Source organism: Penicillium coprophilum (assembly GCF_028826855.1).
Source record: "Penicillium coprophilum strain IBT 35676 chromosome Unknown utg000002l_segment0_segment1, whole genome shotgun sequence".
NCBI lineage: Eukaryota > Fungi > Ascomycota > Eurotiomycetes > Eurotiales > Aspergillaceae > Penicillium > Penicillium coprophilum.
The window spans coordinates 4,111,836-4,132,492 of record NW_026622722.1 but is presented as its reverse complement, the minus strand read 5'-3'; the positions used below and the strand labels follow the sequence as shown (position 1 = coordinate 4,132,492).

Genomic DNA, 20,657 nt, shown 5'->3' with positions numbered 1-20,657 from the left:
CCTCTGAGGATCGAAGCACTGTCGTGGATTTCCAAAGTTTTTTCAAAAGCTGGTGGACCTATATTGTGTCCATGCTTGCCTCAGATTTGCGAAAAGGAGAAGCCAATCTTATAAAATAGAGTCTCCACTACAGGACACTCTTGTAGAGTGCGGAGACTCTTGTCGACGAAGTTGGCTCCTTCCTTCTCTCCTCTGAGGATCGAAGCACTGTCGTGTCCAGCTGGCGGTTCCAAAAAAGGATTGTCGAATGTGGGTTGTCGAATGGGATTGTCGAACTTGGGTGCTTGACTCCGTGTTACCACCGCAGCAGACAGTCTTCAGAGTCTCCTCCTCCATTGGGTACACTGCACCTCTTTCAGACGAGAAATCTCCTTCAGAGACACTCACTTATGTGGAGACTCTTGTCGACCGAAGACTGTCTCTCTTCTTTCCTCCTCTTAAAGGTCAAAGCATACCATGGGTCGGGGTATTTCCACTGCAAGACTGTTGACTAGACGGTTCAGGCTGCTGGGTGGTCATGATCAGATGAGACAGATAGCATGAATGTTCCTAGAAACAGGTTAACATAGCTCATCGTTTGGAATGAATCGATTGATACCATAACAAGTTCTTATAGTACCAGACAACTGAGGTGCATATGGTCATAGTGAACAGTGGTTATACTGGAAGGTGATCGTGATGGACGGTTGGAAGTTGACAGATGATGGTTGGAAGTTGACAAATGATGATTGGAGGTTGGTTTGATGATTGGAAGTTGACAAATGATGATTGGAAGTTGGTTTGATGATTGGAAGTTGATTTGATGGTTGGAAGTTGGTTTGATGATTGGAGGTTGGTTTGATGATTGGAAGTTGACAATGATGATTGGATGTTGATTTGATGGTTAGAAGTTGGAAGTAGGAATTTGATGATGATCATGATGTTGTAAGGTGACCATGGTGGAGGGTGACCAAGGCTAGTGTGGTCATGGAAGACAAAGGTCATAGTGGAAGGTCTATGATGGAAGGTGACCATGATGGAAGGTGACCAAGGCTGGTGTGGTCAGGGAAGACAAAGGTCATGGTGGAAGGTCCATGATGGAAGGTGACCAAGGTTGATGTGGTCAGGGAAGACAAAGCTCATGGTGGAAGGTCCATGGTGGAAGGTGACCATGATGGAAGGTGACCAAGGTTGATGTGGTCATGGTGGACAAAGGTCATAATGGAAGGTGACCAAGGTGGGATGTCCATGATAGAAGTAGAAAGAATAAAAGGTCATAATGGAAGGTGACCATGATGGAACCATGATGGAAGGTCCTGATTAAAGGCAAAATTTGAGGTCCATGGTGGAGGCTAAAACCTTAGATGGGAGTGAAGACTCAGAAGAAGAAGAGATGTGGAGGAGGAAAAAAGAAAAGAGGAAGAGAAATGGGGAGAGGGGGGGTATTTATACCCTGGCAGTGGCTTAAGGATCTGAGGAAATCGGGGTAGGTGACGATTCTTATGGTCCCTTCCTAATTGGGAATGTCCCTAGGATACTGGTGTTGGTGGCCCTTTCCTAATTGGGAAGGGACCATGGTAAACCCACAGAACCTTCTGAGCCTTGATCTTCAGGCAGTAGTTTCATATCCTGGAAAACGCTCACTTGGGTACATGCACCTTTGGTATCTACTCGAGGCACGATAGATAGAGGTAGATAGTATTCAGGACTTGCATTTCAAGAACCTTAATCAGTTTATATAAACCACGAGCTAGGATTTGAATCACACGATGTGGTCTTCAAGTCTCGGTTCATCAGTCTCCCTGACAACAACGTGAGACGAAGCGCCCTTCCCACCAACCTCAGTAGCCGTACCCTTGTGCTGAGCACTGGCTGTCTCAGTCACAATAACATCATCATTGGGAGAGACGTCATCATCTCTATACCTTTCCACATCGTTGATTGGATTCTTCCCATGTCGCTGATCCATCCATCTGCGCCATGGCTTGTAGACTAGAACGCTCAGCCCACCAAATACGATAAAGCAACCACAGATACCCCCACCGATAGCATCATAGTAGTCACCAGCAACCTGGACACCGTCCCAGAACTTTCCTTTAGCATCCGTGACGTTCAGGATGAGACTGAGCAGTTGGATCACGCCAATCACAATCGCCACGATGACGGTTAGCGTAGTCAGCACGATTGAGTAGTATAGAAATGCGACAGGGTCGCGGTGGTTGTTTCGCGACTGTGGAAGCTCATTTGGATCGCTGGCTGTCGATGAGGTGTCTGAGATGCTTGTTGGCTTTTTCGGGAGGAAGTTGGCTGCTGGCTGGATGTAGAGGGAGAACATCAGAGCTCCGTCGATTGTGTCGAGGAGACACATGCCAGCTAGGAGGTGTTAGTCGAAAGCCCCAGGAGAAGTGATGGGCCAAGAAGCCAGGGTACTGACCTGTGAATAGAGCTGGGAGAATGAGAATTACCCAGAATGATGTTCCCTTCGCTGCTTCAATGGATGAGATTCCCAGTAGGGCGATCTCGGACGAGGTGTCGAAGCCAAGACCGAACAGAATTCCAAGGGGATACATCTTCCATGGACTAGACAAGAACAGACACGTTGGTCAGACACTTGAAACATCAATAGGTTGGCCAAGGAACATACCGGTCAATCAATTTGAACATTTTCTTCAAGATCTTGAAAAGGATTCCTCCGCCCTCGATCTTCCACGCTTCATCCTCGTGGCCCTCGGGGAGACTGAAGACCTTTTGCATCTGTTTCACGAGTTTATACAGGATATACGCATTCATAAGACCGAGCAGGATCAAGAAGGCAGCGCTGACGGAGGTACCAATGATTCCACCGACTGTGCTGAAGCTGTCGAAGCGTTCAGAGACTGCTGCTGCTGTAGCTGCGACGACAATAGATGTGATTATCACGATACTAGACTGGGTCAGATATGATTTGATATAGAATGAGACGACTGTGCTCACGTTGAATGACCAAGCGAGAAGAACGTGCCTACAGTAACGGGCTGTTGTCCCGTCGCTAGAAGTCTTCTGGTCATTAGATCGATAGCCTATAGACATCATTATTAGTTATATGGTCTATTTCCAGACCGACTTTGACATACAGAAATGTGATCTGCATCAAATGCATGTCTCAATCCAAGAGAATATGCAAGGGCAGCTGTAGAAACCAGCGAACTGTATTTCGCATAATTAGTATATCAAATGAGCTTGAGTCTATAAAATCTCAAATGACGACTCACGGATGGTAACTCTATAGAAGCATTAGCGAATCATTCCCATGTCACACAAGCGGTGGAAACATACCAGCACAATAGCCGCGGCAACCCAAACTAGAATATTCAAAAAGGCAATAAGCGCAATAATTCCAATCGCCCGAAGAGGAATTTTCCTGATGCCGGGCATCTTGCTATGTGAGCGCTCAGCACTGCGAAGCAGAGGTTGCAGACTCCATTTGCGATCGCTGTCTAGACTGCGTGAGTCTAGATCAGTATCGGTAGGCTCATTGAATGCCGACATGATAGTTTTCATAAAATTATCTAGGTGTAGAGAGATGGATTTGAGATTTTCAAGACCCCTATAACACCTTTATAAAACATCGAGGAGGGGTTCCTATACGCTTGCAGCTTAAACTTTTTAGATAACCGCGCCAAGCCTACCTCTGCCAAGCCTACATAGTAGGCAGTTGTATCCAACGTCCTATGTGTATACATGATTCTATGGACGATTTCGCAGAGTTGCCCGAGTCTTGGGGTGCTCGAGATGCATGCTCCGCAATATGATCTAGAAAGCCCGAGTACTGCGTGTTATGAACAGTAGATCTACATAACTAGCAGAGTAGCGGCGAATTCCGACGCTGATAGGAAACGTTCTTCATTATTCACAGCTTGCATTCCCATGTGCTAATAAGGTCAATGCTTCAATTTTGATCTTCGACACCCACTATAAATATTTTCCCGTGTCTGTGATTGGATGAACAGTGAGTAGGTGGCTGTCTCAGTTCGCCGGTCGCCGAATTTAAGCGGGGCCACACTATGGCTGTTCCCGAGTTCGGCAAACTAAACTCATGTCAACATGATGGTAGGGCCGTAGAGAAGTATTTGACTGTTATTCTCTTGTTGGTTATAATTCTACTTCGATATTGGGACTTCTTTGGATTGGTAATTAAAATTTTGTATTGACATCTTCCGAGAAGAGAACTATATACACCGTGAACGGAATTTCACAACATTAAAAACTTCCTGAAGCTTTTGAAGTCATTATCATATCATCATTAGAGTGCCAAGAGGAGACTTTGGAGCCAGTCCAGATACTGGGGTCTTCCCACGCCCGGTACGTCAAGGCTGGCCAATCTCTCCTTCACCAAATGGCCTACAAAGGTCCAGAATTGGTGAATCAGATACAACGAAGACACAGATGTCATCTAATAACATGGGATAGATATAGTTCTCTCTGTGCTTTCATGTCCAGCTCAACCACAAACCAAATTCGTGGAGATGGCATGTGAGCTGTGACCGAGACCCATACCTCGTCTCGAGGGCTGGGTCTCGAGACAAGGTCTGGGGGTTTGTTATGGATATAACAGCGAATTGTTTTGTGCACCAATGGAAGAAAATAAGCTCAAGCAGCGGCCAACGCTAGAACAGTCGGCGACGGGGTCCACTTGGTAACTCTAGGCTGCACACGAATATCCTGGCTGACAAGGATATTCCACTCGTTCCGCGTGATGGGGGTGACATCCGACGCAGAAAGAGGTGTCTTGGGCCCACGCTTATTCTGTCCTCGCATCTTTGATGGTGGAGGCTGTCTCCGACCGCGCACAGTCTGGATGGGCGATCTCTTCACTTCCCGAGGACGTTCGGCCTTCACCCGGATAGGAATGGGATCAGCCTTGGGTTTCAAAATGATTTGCTCAGCTTTGACCTGGGGCTTGATTTGAACTGCCTGGGCTTTGTTCTGAACTATGGGTGTGACCTTTGCTGGAACAGTGGCTTGAATCTGTGCTGGAACTTTTGCTGGTACAGTAGCTTTCGCTGTAACAATTGCTTTCACTGGAGCAATAGGTTTCGCTGGAACAACAGCTTTCGCTGGAACAGTTGCTTTTGCTGGAACAATTGCTTTTGCTGGAACAATTGCTTTTGCTGGAACAATTGCTTTTGCTGGAACAATTGCTTTTGCTGGAACAATTGCTTTTGCTGGAACAATTGCTTTCACTGGAACAGTTGCTTTTGCTGGAACAACGGCCTCGGCTTTGGTCGGAACTGGCGCTGGAGCTGGAGCTGGGGCTTTGGCTAAAACGGGAAGAATTATAGCATCCTGATTATGGACATCCTTGTACGCAAGTGCGACGGCAGTGAGCTGCTCGTCTGGGACATTGAGTTGTTCATAGACGCGATGGAAGAAAGCTTTGGTGAAGGCGCGACCGGAGAAATCATCGACGATACGGTGGAGGAGTCGGACGCAGGATGACATTGATTGTTCGTCATCACAGGAAAAGGGACGGGTAGAGAGAATACACATGCGACGCTTGAAGGTATAAATGCGGTCCATGTTCAGGAGTGTTAGACCCTCCTGGCTGAAGATGACTTCGTTTTGAAGAATGGATTGCTTGACGAGGTGGTCGTTTGCCTGGCGCTCATACTGGCTGCGGCTGATGGCGTCGGTCCAGCTAGGGCCGAGTGAGAACTTTCTTGAGCCTTTGGCAATGGCGCGCTCGAGTACTCGCCATGCTTGTGGCTCGATTGGGTGGATGGGAATGATCATTAAGTCGGAGGGTTGACCGGTCGGGTAGGGCTTTCCGCGGCCGATGAGGAGGGTGACATGCATCATTCTTTGTTGGAGTTTGGTAGAGATGTATTCTAGAGCTGGGAGTAGAGATGGTGTGACTGTCTCGGAATCGAAACTGAATTCGGGAGAGAGTGGTGGAGAGATCATATCGTTGGTGAGGGTTCTTGGTGAATTGGGGACATAGATGCCCGTTGGGCGTGGGAGACGCATAACACCCATGATGTGATTGACTGGGAATTCAGGATTCGATATAGGGGAGACCCCTTTTCGTTGAAGAGTCTGGAAGTTGTAGAATTCCAAATGCTCGACTGCCGCCAGACTCTGATATAGGGACCTGCGCAGGAGGACAACGGTCAATTTCCCCCCGCATCTCTTCAGTCTTAACATGGAAGACTATCAAATTAACTACCTTTCAATGATTCTAATGATAGTAAATTTGACCTTGAATGCACGAATCACAATCCCCCGATCAGCGCGATAAAAATACCCCCAAGGGTTCTAACCGCTGCGGCGTTCACCCACCCAATCGACGACCGCCATTGATCGCTGCCCTAATGCACTTATGCATGCCACAGCACATTTTCAAGACATTGGATTCGCGGACACAATAGCCCCCACCTGAACAGAATTGATCACATTTCCCACCATCCAGGGTGTTGGTAACGTTGGATTTCATCGACAGGCTGAGAATGTCTCCTAGCTGCTAGCTTCGGACATGTTTACAGGAACTTGCCTTGATAACGGCAGCTTGCACTAGCTTCGAAGTAGCAGCGGATAATATGAGCATTTGACTGGTTCATATTCCTGAATCACTGCATACACGTTATTGTATACCCTGAACTCTACTCTGTCGAACGACAGGGGTCGTCATTGTGCATGTCTTCTCGCTGGTGCCACCTAGTTAAGAGTAAATACGAGCCGTCTCCTCGTTCGGTCTCCCCAACTGCACCAACATAGACCCCCCACCATCATTTCACCCCTAAGCCCAAGCCAGAATATGCATCGCTCCCACGAGGCTGAATGTAGCGGCTGACTCCCACATGTGAGAGGCAACACTCAGCCAACCCTTTGTTCCCCTCGAGCCAACTGCGCTAGACCTGCACATGCTGTATAGTGGCTACACACCCTCTCCGATGTCTTTCTCTATGAGCTAACATGATTCTGCCTTTCCAAGGCCACGTTGCTGGTGCATCAAAGCGCGGTGGGTCCCCATCTGCATCTGTGAATCTTGATTTTGAACGAATGAATAACCAGTCAAACGGGTGGCTTCGTTTCTTCGGGCATTTTTATGAGGCTGAATCTTGCCCGATTCCCATGAGGAACGCCTTGTCCGTGTCGGTGTGTCCCTTGACTTTGGGTCTGATTGGCTGGTGGATATTCTGGTTGGGGGCCATCGTCTTCCACGTCAGCTATGCATGTTCTCGGTCATAATGCCATCACCTAAATTGAGTTTAATTTGCTCGATTATCCCGGATGAGTGCTCAGCAAGCGCGATTTTCTGATTATCGAGATCCTTGGCATTGTCTGAATACCTAGGCAGGCCCCCGACTTGATCATATATTTTCCAACTTGATATGACTAGCTCAGACATTCCATTACTGAACTTCTCTTTACTGATTTATTCTTTTCCGCATGCTTGAATTCTGGATTCTTTTCAAGTCTGTCTTTACTTGGAATCTCAACTATATCTTCAGAAGCACGAAGATGTTCATACGGAGTACTCCGTACTCCGGACGGTGTTCCACTTCAGATTAGTCTCTGAGACCCCACACTACAAAATGGAGACATCTCTGTGACCATTTACCCCATTCAGCCGGAAACCATGATCCATTCGGCTGATCGTGGAGCCAGAACCGAAAGCCCCGATACGATCGCTTGAGGGAACGTTTATTTGTGATGGCCGAGTCTGCACCGGAAAACAACAGGATCGCATGTGGACCTGAGGCACTTCATACCGATGATTTGGCACCTTCACATATTGTCCAAACTGTTCAAGTTACCGGTGCCAGAAAACCAAGGGCAGCCATCCCGCACTTTCCTCTTGACACTGCTCCAGCCTCGGTACCAGCCTTGGTGTTTTCCCCTATTGGACCTTGGCTCAGAGTGATGCACCTTCAATATCCACCGGCGCACTCCGTATGGGGAAGTACAAAAAAAGAGGCGCAACAGATTGAAAGGACTGTTATTTAGCTAGGCTGGGCATTCCCACAGCTGGGTCCCCAGAACAAGCGCGAGACTAGCACTTTGACAATTTGTTGACGCACACAGAACGGAACCGAGATCGACATCTCCCGCAGAACCATCTGGAGTATGTGTGGAATATACGAGTAAGGATCGAGGAAAGTGCCTTTGACGCCTCGCATTCATGTGTCGTGCTTGACGCCATAGCCGATCCCACCAGGTCCCCTTCAAACCCTTCTGGAAAAACCAAGTCCCCATAAGCTAACCAAAAGTACCACCTGGGCAAAGATTAGCAGCTGATAGAGTAACCACGCGAGCACCGGCTATGCCGACCAAGAGAGATAAGCTATGGATTCAACAGACTCCCCCTTCGTTCTCCTTGATTGGTTGAAGCAACCGGAAACAGTCTTGGCGCAGATGCCCAGCCTCAAAAAGGTGCATCCCACCCGAGTTTAGGTTAGCGTTTCATGTGCCAAGGAGAAATTTGGCCTTGGCAATGGTAGGATGCCCATACATGTTTGGGGGTAGGCCTTGATAAGGGGTCTTGGGGGCAAATGGCCCCGGGGCTTATCAGCCAGGTGGCTGAGTCAAGTATATGTGTGAGTGGCACTTTCGATTGTTTTTTATATTTTGGATCGTTGTATCAAACCACCTCATTGTGTTTCTGTTCCTTCAGTAAATGTAGAGAATGTAGAGAATCAAGATCGAAATCCGGGGCAAATGGGGCAACTTAAAAAAGTTCGGCGAATGCCGTTGCAAAGCGCTCCCCGCAGAAGGTGAGCTTGGCAATGTCTCCGCTTCCGCTTCCGTTCCTATATCAAGCTTTCGAGAGATGTACGTCCATACCTTATGGATAGATACATATATCTGTATCTGTATACAGTAAGTATCTGCATGATATATCCCTGCCAATTTCAAGGTTTAGAGCCTCAGAAAGTATGGTTATCTTATATGTGAAAATAAGAGCCCGTCGCGAATTACGCCCTCTTCCGGAAGGATTTTAAGCCAAGTGGACTGTGCAGGTGTGGTCTGAGGCATTATGATAGGTAACTATTATGATATGATACTACCCCGTAAAATGAAAAGCCTTGGCTAGGCAAGTCCCGAGGTCTTTCCAAGGTTTGTCGTATCTTATTTAATTGTGTTTTCCCTCTTGTTTGCTTATCTTCCTCAGGGCTGTGTACTTCTCTTGGCTTTTTAATCCCTTTTCCCCCGTCCCAATCTTACATCTGGGAATTCCTCTTTATCTCTCACGGCTGTTCCTTCTCAGCGCAAACCCTCCCTGCGCGACACACGATGGAGAAGTCTATCAAGGCCGACGAATATCCGGACCACACTGTCACAAGGGAGATCAGTGATGATGGCAAGATTGAGCACGGTCAGAGTGGTCTCCATGACCCCAATCATGTCGAGTTGCAGCGTGCGCTCAAGGCGAGACATATTACTATGATTGGTAGGTACCAGCTCCGAATCGCATACTCGTATGCGCTAACAGTCAACAGCCATCGGTGGTGCTATTGGTACTGGTTTGATCATTGGAACGGGAGAAGCTCTTGCAAAGTAAGTGATAGCTTTCCCCCAGATATTTTACTCGGAGATCCAAGGCTGACAAGGTTTCGTGCAGGGCTGGCGTGAGTGTTTACACAGGAATTGACTTGAAGCTGCTTACTGATTTATTATAGCCCGGTGCAATTCTGATTTCTTATTCTTGGGTTGGTTTCATCGTTTTCCTGGTCATGTGCGCTCTTGGAGAGATGGCCGCTTGGCTGCCGTTGCCTTCGGGTTTCACTGGTTATGCCGTTCGATTTGTTGACCCTGCGCTTGGATTCACCCTCGGTTGGACGTATGTACCACGAATCCCCTTCAAGATGATCGCGCTAACACGAATCCAGATATTGGTTCAAATATATCATTCTATCCCCGAATCAAATGACTGCCGGTGCATTGGTCATATCGTATTGGATACCGACAGAAAAAGTGAACGCGGGAGTATGGATTACCATCTTCCTGATACTCGTCGTCGCCATCAATTACTTCGGTGTGAAGTTCTTTGGTGAATTCGAATTCTGGCTGTCATCCTTCAAAGTCATTATTATCCTCGGCATCATCCTTCTATCCTTCATTCTCATGCTTGGTGGTGGACCGGACCATGACCGCAAGGGTTTCCGCTTCTGGAAGAGCCCTGGGGCTTTCAATACTTATAAGATGGAAGGCTCAGCTGGTCGTTTCTTGGCTTTCTGGGCCACGATGGTGTCCGCCACATTTGCCTACCTGGGCACCGAGCTGGTCGGAGTGACGGTCGGCGAGGCGCAGAACCCCCGCAAGACAATCCCTCGCGCCATCAAATTGACCTTCTACCGAATCCTGGTGTTCTACGTGACCAGCGTTCTACTGGTCGGCACACTGGTCCCATATAACTCCAAGAAGCTCCTCTTCGCCCTTTCAGATGATAACAAGAAGAAGGGCTCGGCCGCCGCTTCGCCTTTCGTCGTCGCCATCGAGCTGGCCGCTATCCCCGTCCTGCCCCACATCCTGAACGCCTGTATTCTACTCTTCGTCTTCTCCGCAGCAAACTCCGATCTGTACATCGCCACCCGTACAATCTACGGCCTGGCCCGTGAAGGCAAAGCCCCTAAGATCTTCGCCCGCACCGACCGTCGCGGCGTTCCCGTCCCTGCACTGGCTATTTCATCCATTATTGCCTTGCTAGGCTACATGAACGTGAGCAATGACTCCAAGGTTGTATTCAAGTACTTCGTGAACCTGGTCACTATTTTCGGCCTCCTCACCTGGATCTCTATCCTGGTTACCCACATCTACTTTGTGCGCGCGCGCAAAGCCCAGGGTATCCCTGACTCAAGCTTGGCCTACAAGGCGCCCTTGGGCATTGCAGGTTCATATTTCGCTCTGGGATTCTGCATCCTTATCGCTTTCACAAAGAACTTCGACGTCTTCATCCACAACCCCAAAACATACGGAGACTTCGACTACAAGAACTTTATTACAGCTTATCTCGGTATTCCACTGTATCTCATTATGATCTTTGGATATAAGTTCGCTACCGGCTCCAAGGGTGTTGACCCTATGACAGCCGATCTCTTCACCGGTAAGGACGAGATTGATCGTGAGGAGGCGCGGTATCTCGCCGCTAAGGAGGCTCAGGCAGAGAAGAACAACGACGCAAGCTGGTTCTACCGCAAATTTGTCTCCTGGCTTTTCTGATGCGTGATCTATGTCTATATGTTGTGGGAAATGAGCATTATTTGGGTTGTTGTCTCATTGACAGGCCGTTAATGTCTTGAATTTTACCGTTAGATGTTTCAATTATGAGAAATGATTTTCGGTCCATCATTATTATATTATTGGATATGTAAAAGGAATCCAACGGATGTAGCTTTCGGTGATAATGGTACTAGGAGCAAATCGTAGAGGTTCCCTGACTGAGTTCACTCCGAACCCCTACTATCATGAGCACAACCCAGGATAAGAGCCTGTTGGGAAACAGAAAACACGTGTCTCAGCTAGTTACTACGCTATAGTGCGAGGTATAACATTCCCTAGAAGCATATCTATCGTTGATTTGGCTGTCTATCAGCAAATGTTATTAAATCAGATAATCATATCGAGGTGAGCTTAGGTATGGGGCTAGGATTGCCCTTGATACCGGTGTTTATGTGGGTCTTGATATTTTGGACTGGCAGACGTTTGGCACAGCAGACGTTGGAGGACACAGACTTGAAGTCAAAATCCATGAAGACGGTTCGGCGCCTTTTCCGAAAGGCTCGTAGATCTGATCTATAAATAAAGTGGTTTTCTCGAAGTCATGTCACATCTATGTATATGGGCACATTGGAAGATCTGCAATACATTCTTTACATTCTTAGGCTCAAGTAGCCAACATACTGTGTAGGGCCTCTTCAACATCAGGAGTACCATAATTAAAAAGGAAAGTTCGCTCGTAAAGTCAACATGCAATCATCAAAAAGGAAAAGGCTTACAGGTTATCGGATAGAGGTATCTGATCGCCCAGCAGGTCCTCAAAGCTGACATCCGACGCCTCCTCGCCCCAGACAAACTTGCCGAATGTCAACAGGGCATGGAAAATCTCCTTGCCCGTTGGAACAATGTGTTCCGAAGGTAAAAGGAATCCGTAACTACCGCGGTCGCGCAGTTTGATCTGATACGAGAACCTGGTGTGCAGTTTGTGGTAGAACCAATCCAATGCGCTGCCACCCGACGTAATTCCAGCAGCCGAACCTTGAGACAGAATCCCCTCGCATGCCGATGTAACGTCATATGATTCATGGGATGTTTGGCGGATTGCCTTGGCTAGACCCAACGCTAGCTCCTCGAGACTCTCGAGGGTGGGGGGCACGGAGGAACAGCTATATGAGTAAGGGTATAGAATCTGCTGTGAGTAGGAGTGTAAGTCAACGAAGCCTACGATCTCAGCGCGGCCATGCGCCGTCTCATTCTGAGCCCACTGCGCCAGACGCTGGGATTCAAGTGCTTCGAAAGGCTCTGCACCGGCGTAGTTCTCTGAGCACGGATTCGAGCGAGTCGACTCACCATCCCACTCGTAATCCCAGGCACGATCTAGATCAACACCCGGGCACAGTGGAAGGCCCGTTGGCTGGCGGTTCTTGCGCCACAGACGGTCTGATTCCCATGAGTAGACGTATCCATCAGGGTTGAGGGTTGGGATTAGAATCCAGTCGTACTCGTGTAGCAACCGTGTTACTGCGGGGGAATACCCGTAATGGGTGATGAGGCTGTATGCGACATATGTTACCGTGGAGGTACTGATCCATTCCCTGGCGTGAGTACCGCCGACAATGACGATTGTCTTGCGAGGGCCCGATGTGCCTTCTGGGTCGGGAGAGGTGCCAACCCGCAATGCTGGGATCTCGCGACCTTCGTACGTGACTCCTACGCTGATCTTTCGTACGTGCGACGAGAACATTGACGCCATCAAGCGCATCCATTGTGTGATGACGTTAAGCGGCTGGTATTCCTGGAAAAATAGGTCGCCGTTCGAGATCGTCTTCAGTACACCCGGTGCAGTTCCAAATCCGAAGTCTGAATCGGTACGGTGGCGGGAGGGGTAAGAGGCGTATATATTGTCGGCGAGATTGTCCATGAGGGGAGTGTAGGAGGTGCGGAGTGTGGAAGGTAGTAGGTCCAACAAGGAAGGAATCTAAGGTAATTAGTGATACGATCATAATGTATTTAGAAGAAAACTCACCATATCATCTGCAAGTCTAATATCTACGAACTTCGAGGTTATGGCCCAAATGTCCAAAAACAGCACATGTGAGGCAGAAGCTAATGCTTCTGCCTCGTCCGGCTCGCGCAAATGGAAGCGGAGGACGACATCACTGCCATACCGATCATGAATATTGGATGGCGGTGAGGAATTTTTTGAGCGGCGTTCTTGATCAATATCCCATATGGAGCCAATTACCCAGTCACGGAGTCGAGCCCATGGGCGTGGGCTGGAATGAGTCTGACGGACAGGTAGCAAGGGTGGCGGTGGGGTGATGCTTGAACCAGCGGGGACAGCGGAGATAGGAGAGAGCAGGGTCGACGCGACCAATATCGGAGGCAAAAGACGCATGCCGAGTCACAATAACGAGTGTTGGAGTGTTTAAAGAGGTTAGGTTCACAGGCTCCCAGGAATTTGAGTCCTCGGATGCGGAGAGAAGACCTCGGGAGGGGGACAAAGCGTCAAGATAAGGCAAATATGGTCCACGAGGATATCAAATCTATTCTGACAAGTTGGAGTCAATTGTAGAATTCTCCTTTCCATTGATATCCGGAAAGATGACAGTCCTCGAGGATTTGAGTTCTACGTCAGTGGCTAATACTTCGGTATAGTCGGTATACTTGAACATCATGCAAATATATATATACATACAGCATCAATATATATCTAAAAATCTTGCTATTCCACTATTTGTTGGTCTACTAGCCTATTGGCCTGTTCGTCTATCTGATCCTTTTTAATTTAAATAGAAGCTAACTACTCCGTGCGCACCTTTAATATACATACCAATGCTCTCTATACTTATACCCGGTCAATTACCCGACGCTCAGACCAAGATTCTAACTCGTCTGCCTTGCCCCTCTGGCTTTTTTTTTTTAATTCTTCTTCTCTTCTTCTATCCTTTAATTGCTTATATTTTTGTGTGAGATAAAACTAAAATAAGAAAAATACGTGTGGCGGCAGAAACAAGAAATCTAGAACGTTTCCCTTTCCGGCGTTCCCCTTTTTGCCAGGGCTGACACTCCAGATCCCACTCTGGAATGTCCTCTATCCCCATTGCTCATCTAACAAGTTAAGTTTTCATGGATTACTAACTTGGGTTTGCTCTGTCCTTCACCATGCATTGGAAAGGACTGCGTCTTGTGGCCGACAAGAGGCAGAGCACCATCGAGCCAGGCCAATCCCGTCGCAGTGAACACCTTCCTCGTCCCTACCCCCCGCCGAACCTAGACTGTCCGAGTCAATTCCTCGCTCCGAGTTATCAGGCAGCCCAGTAAACCCAGGACTTCAGGTACCTGACGACAACGGGTCAAATGGGGTGGTCCAACCGGACTTTGCAGGATCACCTGAGGGGGACCGTCCCAACTTACGCCACAAGCGATTCAGCTTCATGAGACTACGACATGCGTCCGACCCCCAACTATCCAAGTCTTATGCCAAGGCGGGCCAGGATACTCCCCCAGTTCCTTCCTTACCTCGTAAGTGAAACATTTATAACCGCAATGCTCATTCAGGATCGTTTGATTAACTAAGTCTACCGGATAAAGCTCCCAAGATTATTACTACCGCCCCGACTAGCCATGAGCTTGATCAACCCGTGAAACAGAGACCCAAGCTCAGCTTTCGACCGTCGTCACGAAAACAGTCCATGGAGGAAATGTCTCGGAAATCAATGGAACAACCTGCGAAGCCTCGTAGAAGAGGCCAGGGATCAACCGACTCTCAGGTTACCGACTCGACGCTTGCCATGTCCCATAGTATCACCGAAGAGCCTGGACGCTTGTCCACCAACTCACTTCGCGGAAACTTACAGACCAACGACTCTCAGCGCTCGTCGGTGGTTGATCCTCGGTTTTCCGAATCGTCTCGATCAGACCAGAGCTACGATCACACCGTCACCCGAAGTGTTTCCCCTCGTGACGGTAACGGTGGAAATATAGCGAAGCGATTCCGTATGCCACGCTTGAAACGAAATCGGACCCCTCTATTTCCTTTACCCCCCAAAGTCTCGCAGCCGGCTGGCGGTATGGATAATCAACCAAAGTTCCCCCCAGTGGATACACCGAAATCCGAGGCTTCGGATGTCCAGGACCAGATCTCACCACTGCCGTCGCCATCTCGTTCCACCATAGGACTCGCTGCCTCGAACGTACCGCCGCTATTCCGAAATGATTCGACGAATTCCGCCCGCTCAGTTCGATCCAATCCCTCTATTAAGAACCGGGGACGTTCGTCTACCATGGGATCCCTGGCGGAGAACCAGGACGACCTGTCCATACCCCCATATTTGGCATCTTCGGCGCGCACCTCCACTTCGACTAGTGGCCGCAAGAGCTTCAGTGATATGTTTAATATCACGCAACGATTGAGGCAAAACTCGTCCCCACCCGCCCCTCGTCAGGGTTCGCCCGCGATAGGTGGCACCTCCACCCCAATCAAGCAAGAGCTACCAGCAGTCCCGAAACGGGAAGAAAGCGATACACCCGCTTCATATCTGAGCCGTTTGGAGGAAACTCTGCCTCGCGGCATGATTGCGGGCGTCCTCGCTCAATCAGAAGAGGAATTCTACAAAATTTGTCTACGAAAATACATGCGAACCTTCTCATACTTTGGTGACCCGCTCGATATGGCAATCCGCAAGCTTTTGATGGAAGTCGAGCTTCCGAAAGAAACACAGCAGATTGATCGTTTCGTGCAAGCATTCGCTGACCGCTATCACGAATGCAACCCAGGCATCTTCACAGCACCAGATAACGCATACTTTATTGCATTCTCCCTCTTGATTCTTCACACCGACGTCTTCAATAAGAACAACAAGCGGAAGATGCAGAAGGCGGACTACGTCAAGATAAGTCGCAGTGAGGGAATCTCAGAAGACATTCTTGAATGTTTCTATGAGAACATTTCATACACTCCGTTCATTCGTGTCGAGGACGCCAATCTACCTGACCGTCATTTGGCGAAACCGCGTCGCACTCTATTCAAAACCACTAGCTCCGAGAATTTGGGCCGGATTTCACGGGAGCCTGTCGATCCCTATTCGCTTATCCTGGAAGGCAAATTGGGATCGCTGCGCCCCAGCTTGAAGGACGTCATGGATCTGGATGATACATACAGTCATTATGGAACTGCTGGGCCACCGGATATGGATGCCCTTCACCTGGCCTTTACTAAGTCCGGAATATTGCAGATCATCTCCCTGCGCTCTCGCCCTGACGCCTTCATGCCGGCTAGCTTGGATAGCCCCCTTGACTCGAATCCCGGTCTGGTAGATATCAAAGTTGCCAAGGTCGGTTTGCTTTGGCGAAAAGACCCGAAGAAGAAGAAAGCCAGATCGCCCTGGCAAGAATGGGGTGCTATCCTCACATTCTCTCAGCTATACTTCTTCCGCAATGTGAACTGGGTACGCTCACTCATGGCACAGCAGGAGACATACATCAAGAATGGCCGTCGGGGAACTCTTGTTTTCAAGCCACCCCTTGCTGAATTTAAGCCGGACAACATTGTGTCTACCGGTGATACAGTTGCGCTCTTAGACTCAAGTTACAAAAAGCATAAACACGCCTTCATATTTGTTCGACACCACGCGTTGGAGGAGACATTCCTCGCTGGCTCTGAGCCTGAAATGAATGATTGGCTTGCACACCTTAACTATGCTGCAGCCTTTAGGACCACTGGTGTGCGTACCAAGGGCATGATTGCCACGAATTATGAGGGACAGCGATACCGCAAGAGTCAGCGATTGAGCTCGATATCTTCGCAAAGGTCTCGCAAGTCGACGGAAATCGAGCCCCCTTCTCCCAGTATTGATAACGACATTGTTGCCGAATTTGTCGCTGCACGACGAGAATTGATGAGCCAAAAAATTCGGGAAAGAAATGAAAAGATTTCCATATTACAAAAGGAACTGGATGGTCTTTTACAAAATGCTCGACACTTGCAAGTGCTCACTCCACTCCACGCCCGGGCCCGCGAGAGCGTCATTATGGCTGCAGGCCGCCTGTCCGCCAAGATTAAATGGGTGAGGCAGGACATATGGCGCAGCAAATGTTACCGCCAAATTCTTCTGCGAGACCTAGGAGAGGATGATGAGACAGTGGAAAGCAGGGTTGGGTCAGTCGCTGAACCGACGCCATCCCAGTCGGACGAAGCACGCCTAGCCTCCCTTTCCGGACCGTCTGTGACATCGGAGCCTAGCGTGGGAAAGGCCAGTAGTATTGTGCATACCGTCTCTAGCGCTGATACCCCTGAGCCTAATGTGGCCCAGACCGAACAGCCCTTAGAGGCTGGGCTGCTGGCTAAACCTTCGAATGATGAACTGCGTCGTCCCAGTATCCCGGCATCTGTTACTTCATCCGACATTGCTCGTGTCGGCCGTCGGCGCTCTGCTGTGGCCGTCCCCGAACGTGCTAAGTCATACTCGCCTGACCCAACGACCATTAAACTCGAGCGTGACGCTAGCCGTGCCAGCCGTGCCAGCCGGTGGGATGGAGCTAGTATGGCATCTCGTACATCGAAACTGACATCGCCTGCGAGCTTCGACGACGGCGAGGAGCGCCTTCTTAGGGAAGCCGGTCTGCTGGAGCTGCCGGAGTCCCCCTCGCCGCACAATGATGAAGATATTGCCCCACATGTACTCCCCGAGGGCGAGTCAATTCCAAACGACAAGAACGACAAACCGAGTCGTGTCCGCCGCAGCCTTCATCGCACCCTCCGTGACTCGCATACTCATAGAAACCGTTCTCATTCGAAGAAGAAACGGACTTCTGTGTCTAGCATCGGGCAGGAGGATGGCGATCAAGTCTCCGGCGATGGAGAAATCCTCCCTCGCAAAGCCCCCAGTTTCACCGTGCATGGCAAGAAAGCATCCATCGTCACATTCGGATCTGAATGGCAGAATATGCCCCCGGAAGAGCGCCTCAAGCTCCGCAAGCCCACCCCTCATGAAGAGCCACGGGCATCGGATCCCGCTATAGTGGGCAGTGGCGAGTCAATTCTGATGGACCGCAGCCCGGAACGTCAGTCGCTACGGAGAACGAGCACTGCCACTGGTATAAGTGTGCGCACCGAAGATCTGGCGGAGTTCAAGGATGCACAGGAAGAGCAACCGGAAGAGGACATCGGGGCCCCAGCCTCCCCAGTGATCACCACTCTTCCTTCAGATGCGGATCCCCTATACACCAAAAACACTCCCTACCCCCCTCATGCACAATATCCAACAACCACCTTTCAGCACCACGACATGACGGCTCCCCCTCCCCCTCCCACTCCTCTACCTCCGTCACTGAGCGAATCCTTGATACGCCGTCCAGCGAGAACCTACGCGAGCAGGCCGTGGGCGCCTGAGTCTTCACCGCCTTCTTTAGCTCTCCACCCTCTCTTCCCCTGCTTGTTCTGTACATCCTAAACCTTCTCATTTTGATCTTCTGCTTGACGATTATTATACCCCTTTCCCAAACTCTTGCGGCTCATTTTGTCTTTTTCTGTTTCTCTTTTCTTACTGTCTTTGCATCAACATCTGGCGAATTTTGGTTTCGTGACAGGTTTTCGGTTCGGTGTGGATTTTTGAGCATCTGTCTGCATCCGCGTCTGCGTTTGAGCTTCTGGGAACTCTATTCCTTTACTGCCAGATCGTTGAATCAGATCTGTCTGTCAGGCTACATTCATGGGCGTGCTTTGATATCTCATGGCTTGTTTCATTTCGATTATGCTTGAGTGCGAGTGAGGCTGTGGAGTCACTGATAGACAAAAGCGAATTATGATTGAGAATGATATGATTTTCTACTCTTTTTGCTTCCTGGGATACCTATTTAAGCTTAGATGTAAGAAGCTGCATCCAAGAACTACGTATTAGAGTCAAGGCTTGTTCTCAATAGAAACTTGAGCATGCAATTACAATCTCTCCACGGACCCGACGATGATGCATAGGGCTGAGAAAAGCGGTAAACTAAGCGGTGGACCAATCCACCAATCCCAAACGCCAACCTTCCACCGCTGTCAAACCCCGACCAAAAACCCATTACGACATCCAAAAAGCTACAAAAAGCCACCCTCACCTCCAATCAACTCCGACGCCAATCACACCCAAAATGGCGCACTCAAAGCGAAACACTTCCCTTCCACACTTTACCTCCTACGAACGGGGTCTCTTACGCTCAACATGGGGCACAAAACGCAGCGCAATCGGTCGCGACAGCTTCCTAGCCTTCGGCTCCTGCCGTCTATGTCTGCAACCTGCACGAGCGCCTGTAGTCGCATGCGCCAGCAATGGCGACCTTTTCTGCCGCGAGTGCGCGATTAGCGACCTCCTTGCTCAGCGACAGGAGATCAAACGACTTGAAAAAGAGCGCGACGAGGCGCGGAAACGCATTGCGGAGGACGAGGAGCGTTCACTGGCGGAGATGAAGGAGAGGGATCTTAAGGATTTCGAGCTTGTTTCGATGGGATTGGAGAATAAGGGTGGGAGGAAGCGGAAGGCGGAGGAGTCTGAGGCTTTGGAGAAGTTTAAGGCTAGGGAAGTTGAGGTTGATGGGAAGAGGAAGAGGGTATTTGAGCTTGGAGAGGAGGAGATGGCTCGTGTTGCTAAGGATGAGAGGGAAAGGTTGAGCAGGGAGTTGAAGATGGAGAAGGTTTGTCGTTGTTCTTTGAGGTGGAGGTGGAGCTTGAAGCTTTCGTCTTCAATTGGGGGTTCGGTTTGACTAACAACTCTGCTTTAGTCGTCTAGCAAATCTGCTCTCCCGTCCTTCTGGGTTCCGTCTTTAACGCCCAATACGGACGCGAATGAAATCACCGCCAACAAGACCGTCAAATTAACGCCTATCTGTCCTGGCTCGACGGATGAGAGCCGACATAGCTACTCGCTCAAGTCGCTTGTTGATGTTCATTTCACAGAGGAGAAGGCTGCCGACGGAACTGTGTCTAGGGTGTGTCCGAGTTGCAAGAAGAATTTGAGCAATGGGCTCAAGGCGATGCGTATGTGAAATGGAAGTTGGTACAGCGAAATCTTGCTAATTATCTCCCATGACAGTTACAAAACCCTGCGGGCATGTTATTTGCTCTCCCTGTGTAACGAAATTCATGACTCCCCACGAACACCACGTCCCCGATCCACATGCTTCGAAGGAAGAGCAAGAGAAGACTGCTGCTCTCCATGGCCAGGTTCTATGTTTTGTGTGTGAGACAGATCTTACGGCAAAGTCAAAACCAGACGAAAATGGAAATGGAAATGGGAATAGCAAGAAGTCTAAGAAGAAGGATAAGGATGCTATTCAGCCTGGTCTCGTGGAGATCTCCTCCGAAGGAACTGGGTTTGCTAGCAAAGGTGGAAATATGGGGAAGAAGAACGGAGTTGCCTTCCAGTGCTGAGCAAGTCCGATAACAAAACGAAAAAGAAACATGAAACACCACAGGTTTGGATTATTTGTGCGATAAAAAT

General features: G+C 49.2%; 6 protein-coding genes across 6 annotated transcripts; 3 read left to right on the top strand and 3 right to left on the bottom strand.

The window, feature by feature from the left end:
* Nucleotides 1-1,741: 1,741 nt before the first annotated feature.
* Nucleotides 1,742-3,519, bottom strand: N7500_003601 (HoxN/HupN/NixA family nickel/cobalt transporter; the record flags this gene model as incomplete). Its single annotated transcript, XM_056674747.1, has 7 exons — nt 1,742-2,352; nt 2,414-2,559; nt 2,624-2,902; nt 2,953-3,038; nt 3,093-3,165; nt 3,231-3,241; nt 3,295-3,519. The coding sequence occupies 7 exons, from the start codon at nt 3,517-3,519 to the stop codon at nt 1,742-1,744; spliced, it is 1,431 nt and encodes a 476-aa protein (XP_056535272.1).
* Nucleotides 3,520-4,608: 1,089 nt separating this feature from the next.
* N7500_003600 (uncharacterized protein) lies at nt 4,609-5,994 on the bottom strand (the record flags this gene model as incomplete). The annotated part of the gene is made up of 1 exon (XM_056674746.1): nt 4,609-5,994. The coding sequence occupies one exon, from the start codon at nt 5,992-5,994 to the stop codon at nt 4,609-4,611; it is 1,386 nt and encodes a 461-aa protein (XP_056535271.1).
* Nucleotides 5,995-9,252: 3,258 nt separating this feature from the next.
* N7500_003599 (dicarboxylic amino acid permease agtA) lies at nt 9,253-11,178 on the top strand (the record flags this gene model as incomplete). Its single annotated transcript, XM_056674745.1, has 5 exons — nt 9,253-9,409; nt 9,459-9,516; nt 9,581-9,587; nt 9,639-9,799; nt 9,849-11,178. 5 exons carry the CDS (start codon nt 9,253-9,255, stop codon nt 11,176-11,178), a joined length of 1,713 nt encoding a protein of 570 aa, XP_056535270.1.
* A 772-nt stretch (nt 11,179-11,950) lies between these two features.
* Nucleotides 11,951-13,573, bottom strand: N7500_003598 (M14 family metallopeptidase; the record flags this gene model as incomplete). The annotated part of the gene is made up of 2 exons (XM_056674744.1): nt 11,951-13,153; nt 13,202-13,573. The coding sequence occupies 2 exons, from the start codon at nt 13,571-13,573 to the stop codon at nt 11,951-11,953; spliced, it is 1,575 nt and encodes a 524-aa protein (XP_056535269.1).
* Nucleotides 13,574-14,340: 767 nt separating this feature from the next.
* N7500_003597 (Arf family guanine nucleotide exchange factor SYT1) lies at nt 14,341-18,629 on the top strand (the record flags this gene model as incomplete). Its single annotated transcript, XM_056674743.1, has 3 exons — nt 14,341-14,461; nt 14,488-14,700; nt 14,770-18,629. 3 exons carry the CDS (start codon nt 14,341-14,343, stop codon nt 18,627-18,629), a joined length of 4,194 nt encoding a protein of 1,397 aa, XP_056535268.1.
* Nucleotides 18,630-19,311: 682 nt separating this feature from the next.
* On the top strand, nt 19,312-20,587 carry N7500_003596 (putative RING finger domain protein; the record flags this gene model as incomplete). Its single annotated transcript, XM_056674742.1, has 3 exons — nt 19,312-19,851; nt 19,939-20,194; nt 20,250-20,587. 3 exons carry the CDS (start codon nt 19,312-19,314, stop codon nt 20,585-20,587), a joined length of 1,134 nt encoding a protein of 377 aa, XP_056535267.1.
* Between the last annotated feature and the right edge of the window lie 70 nt (nt 20,588-20,657).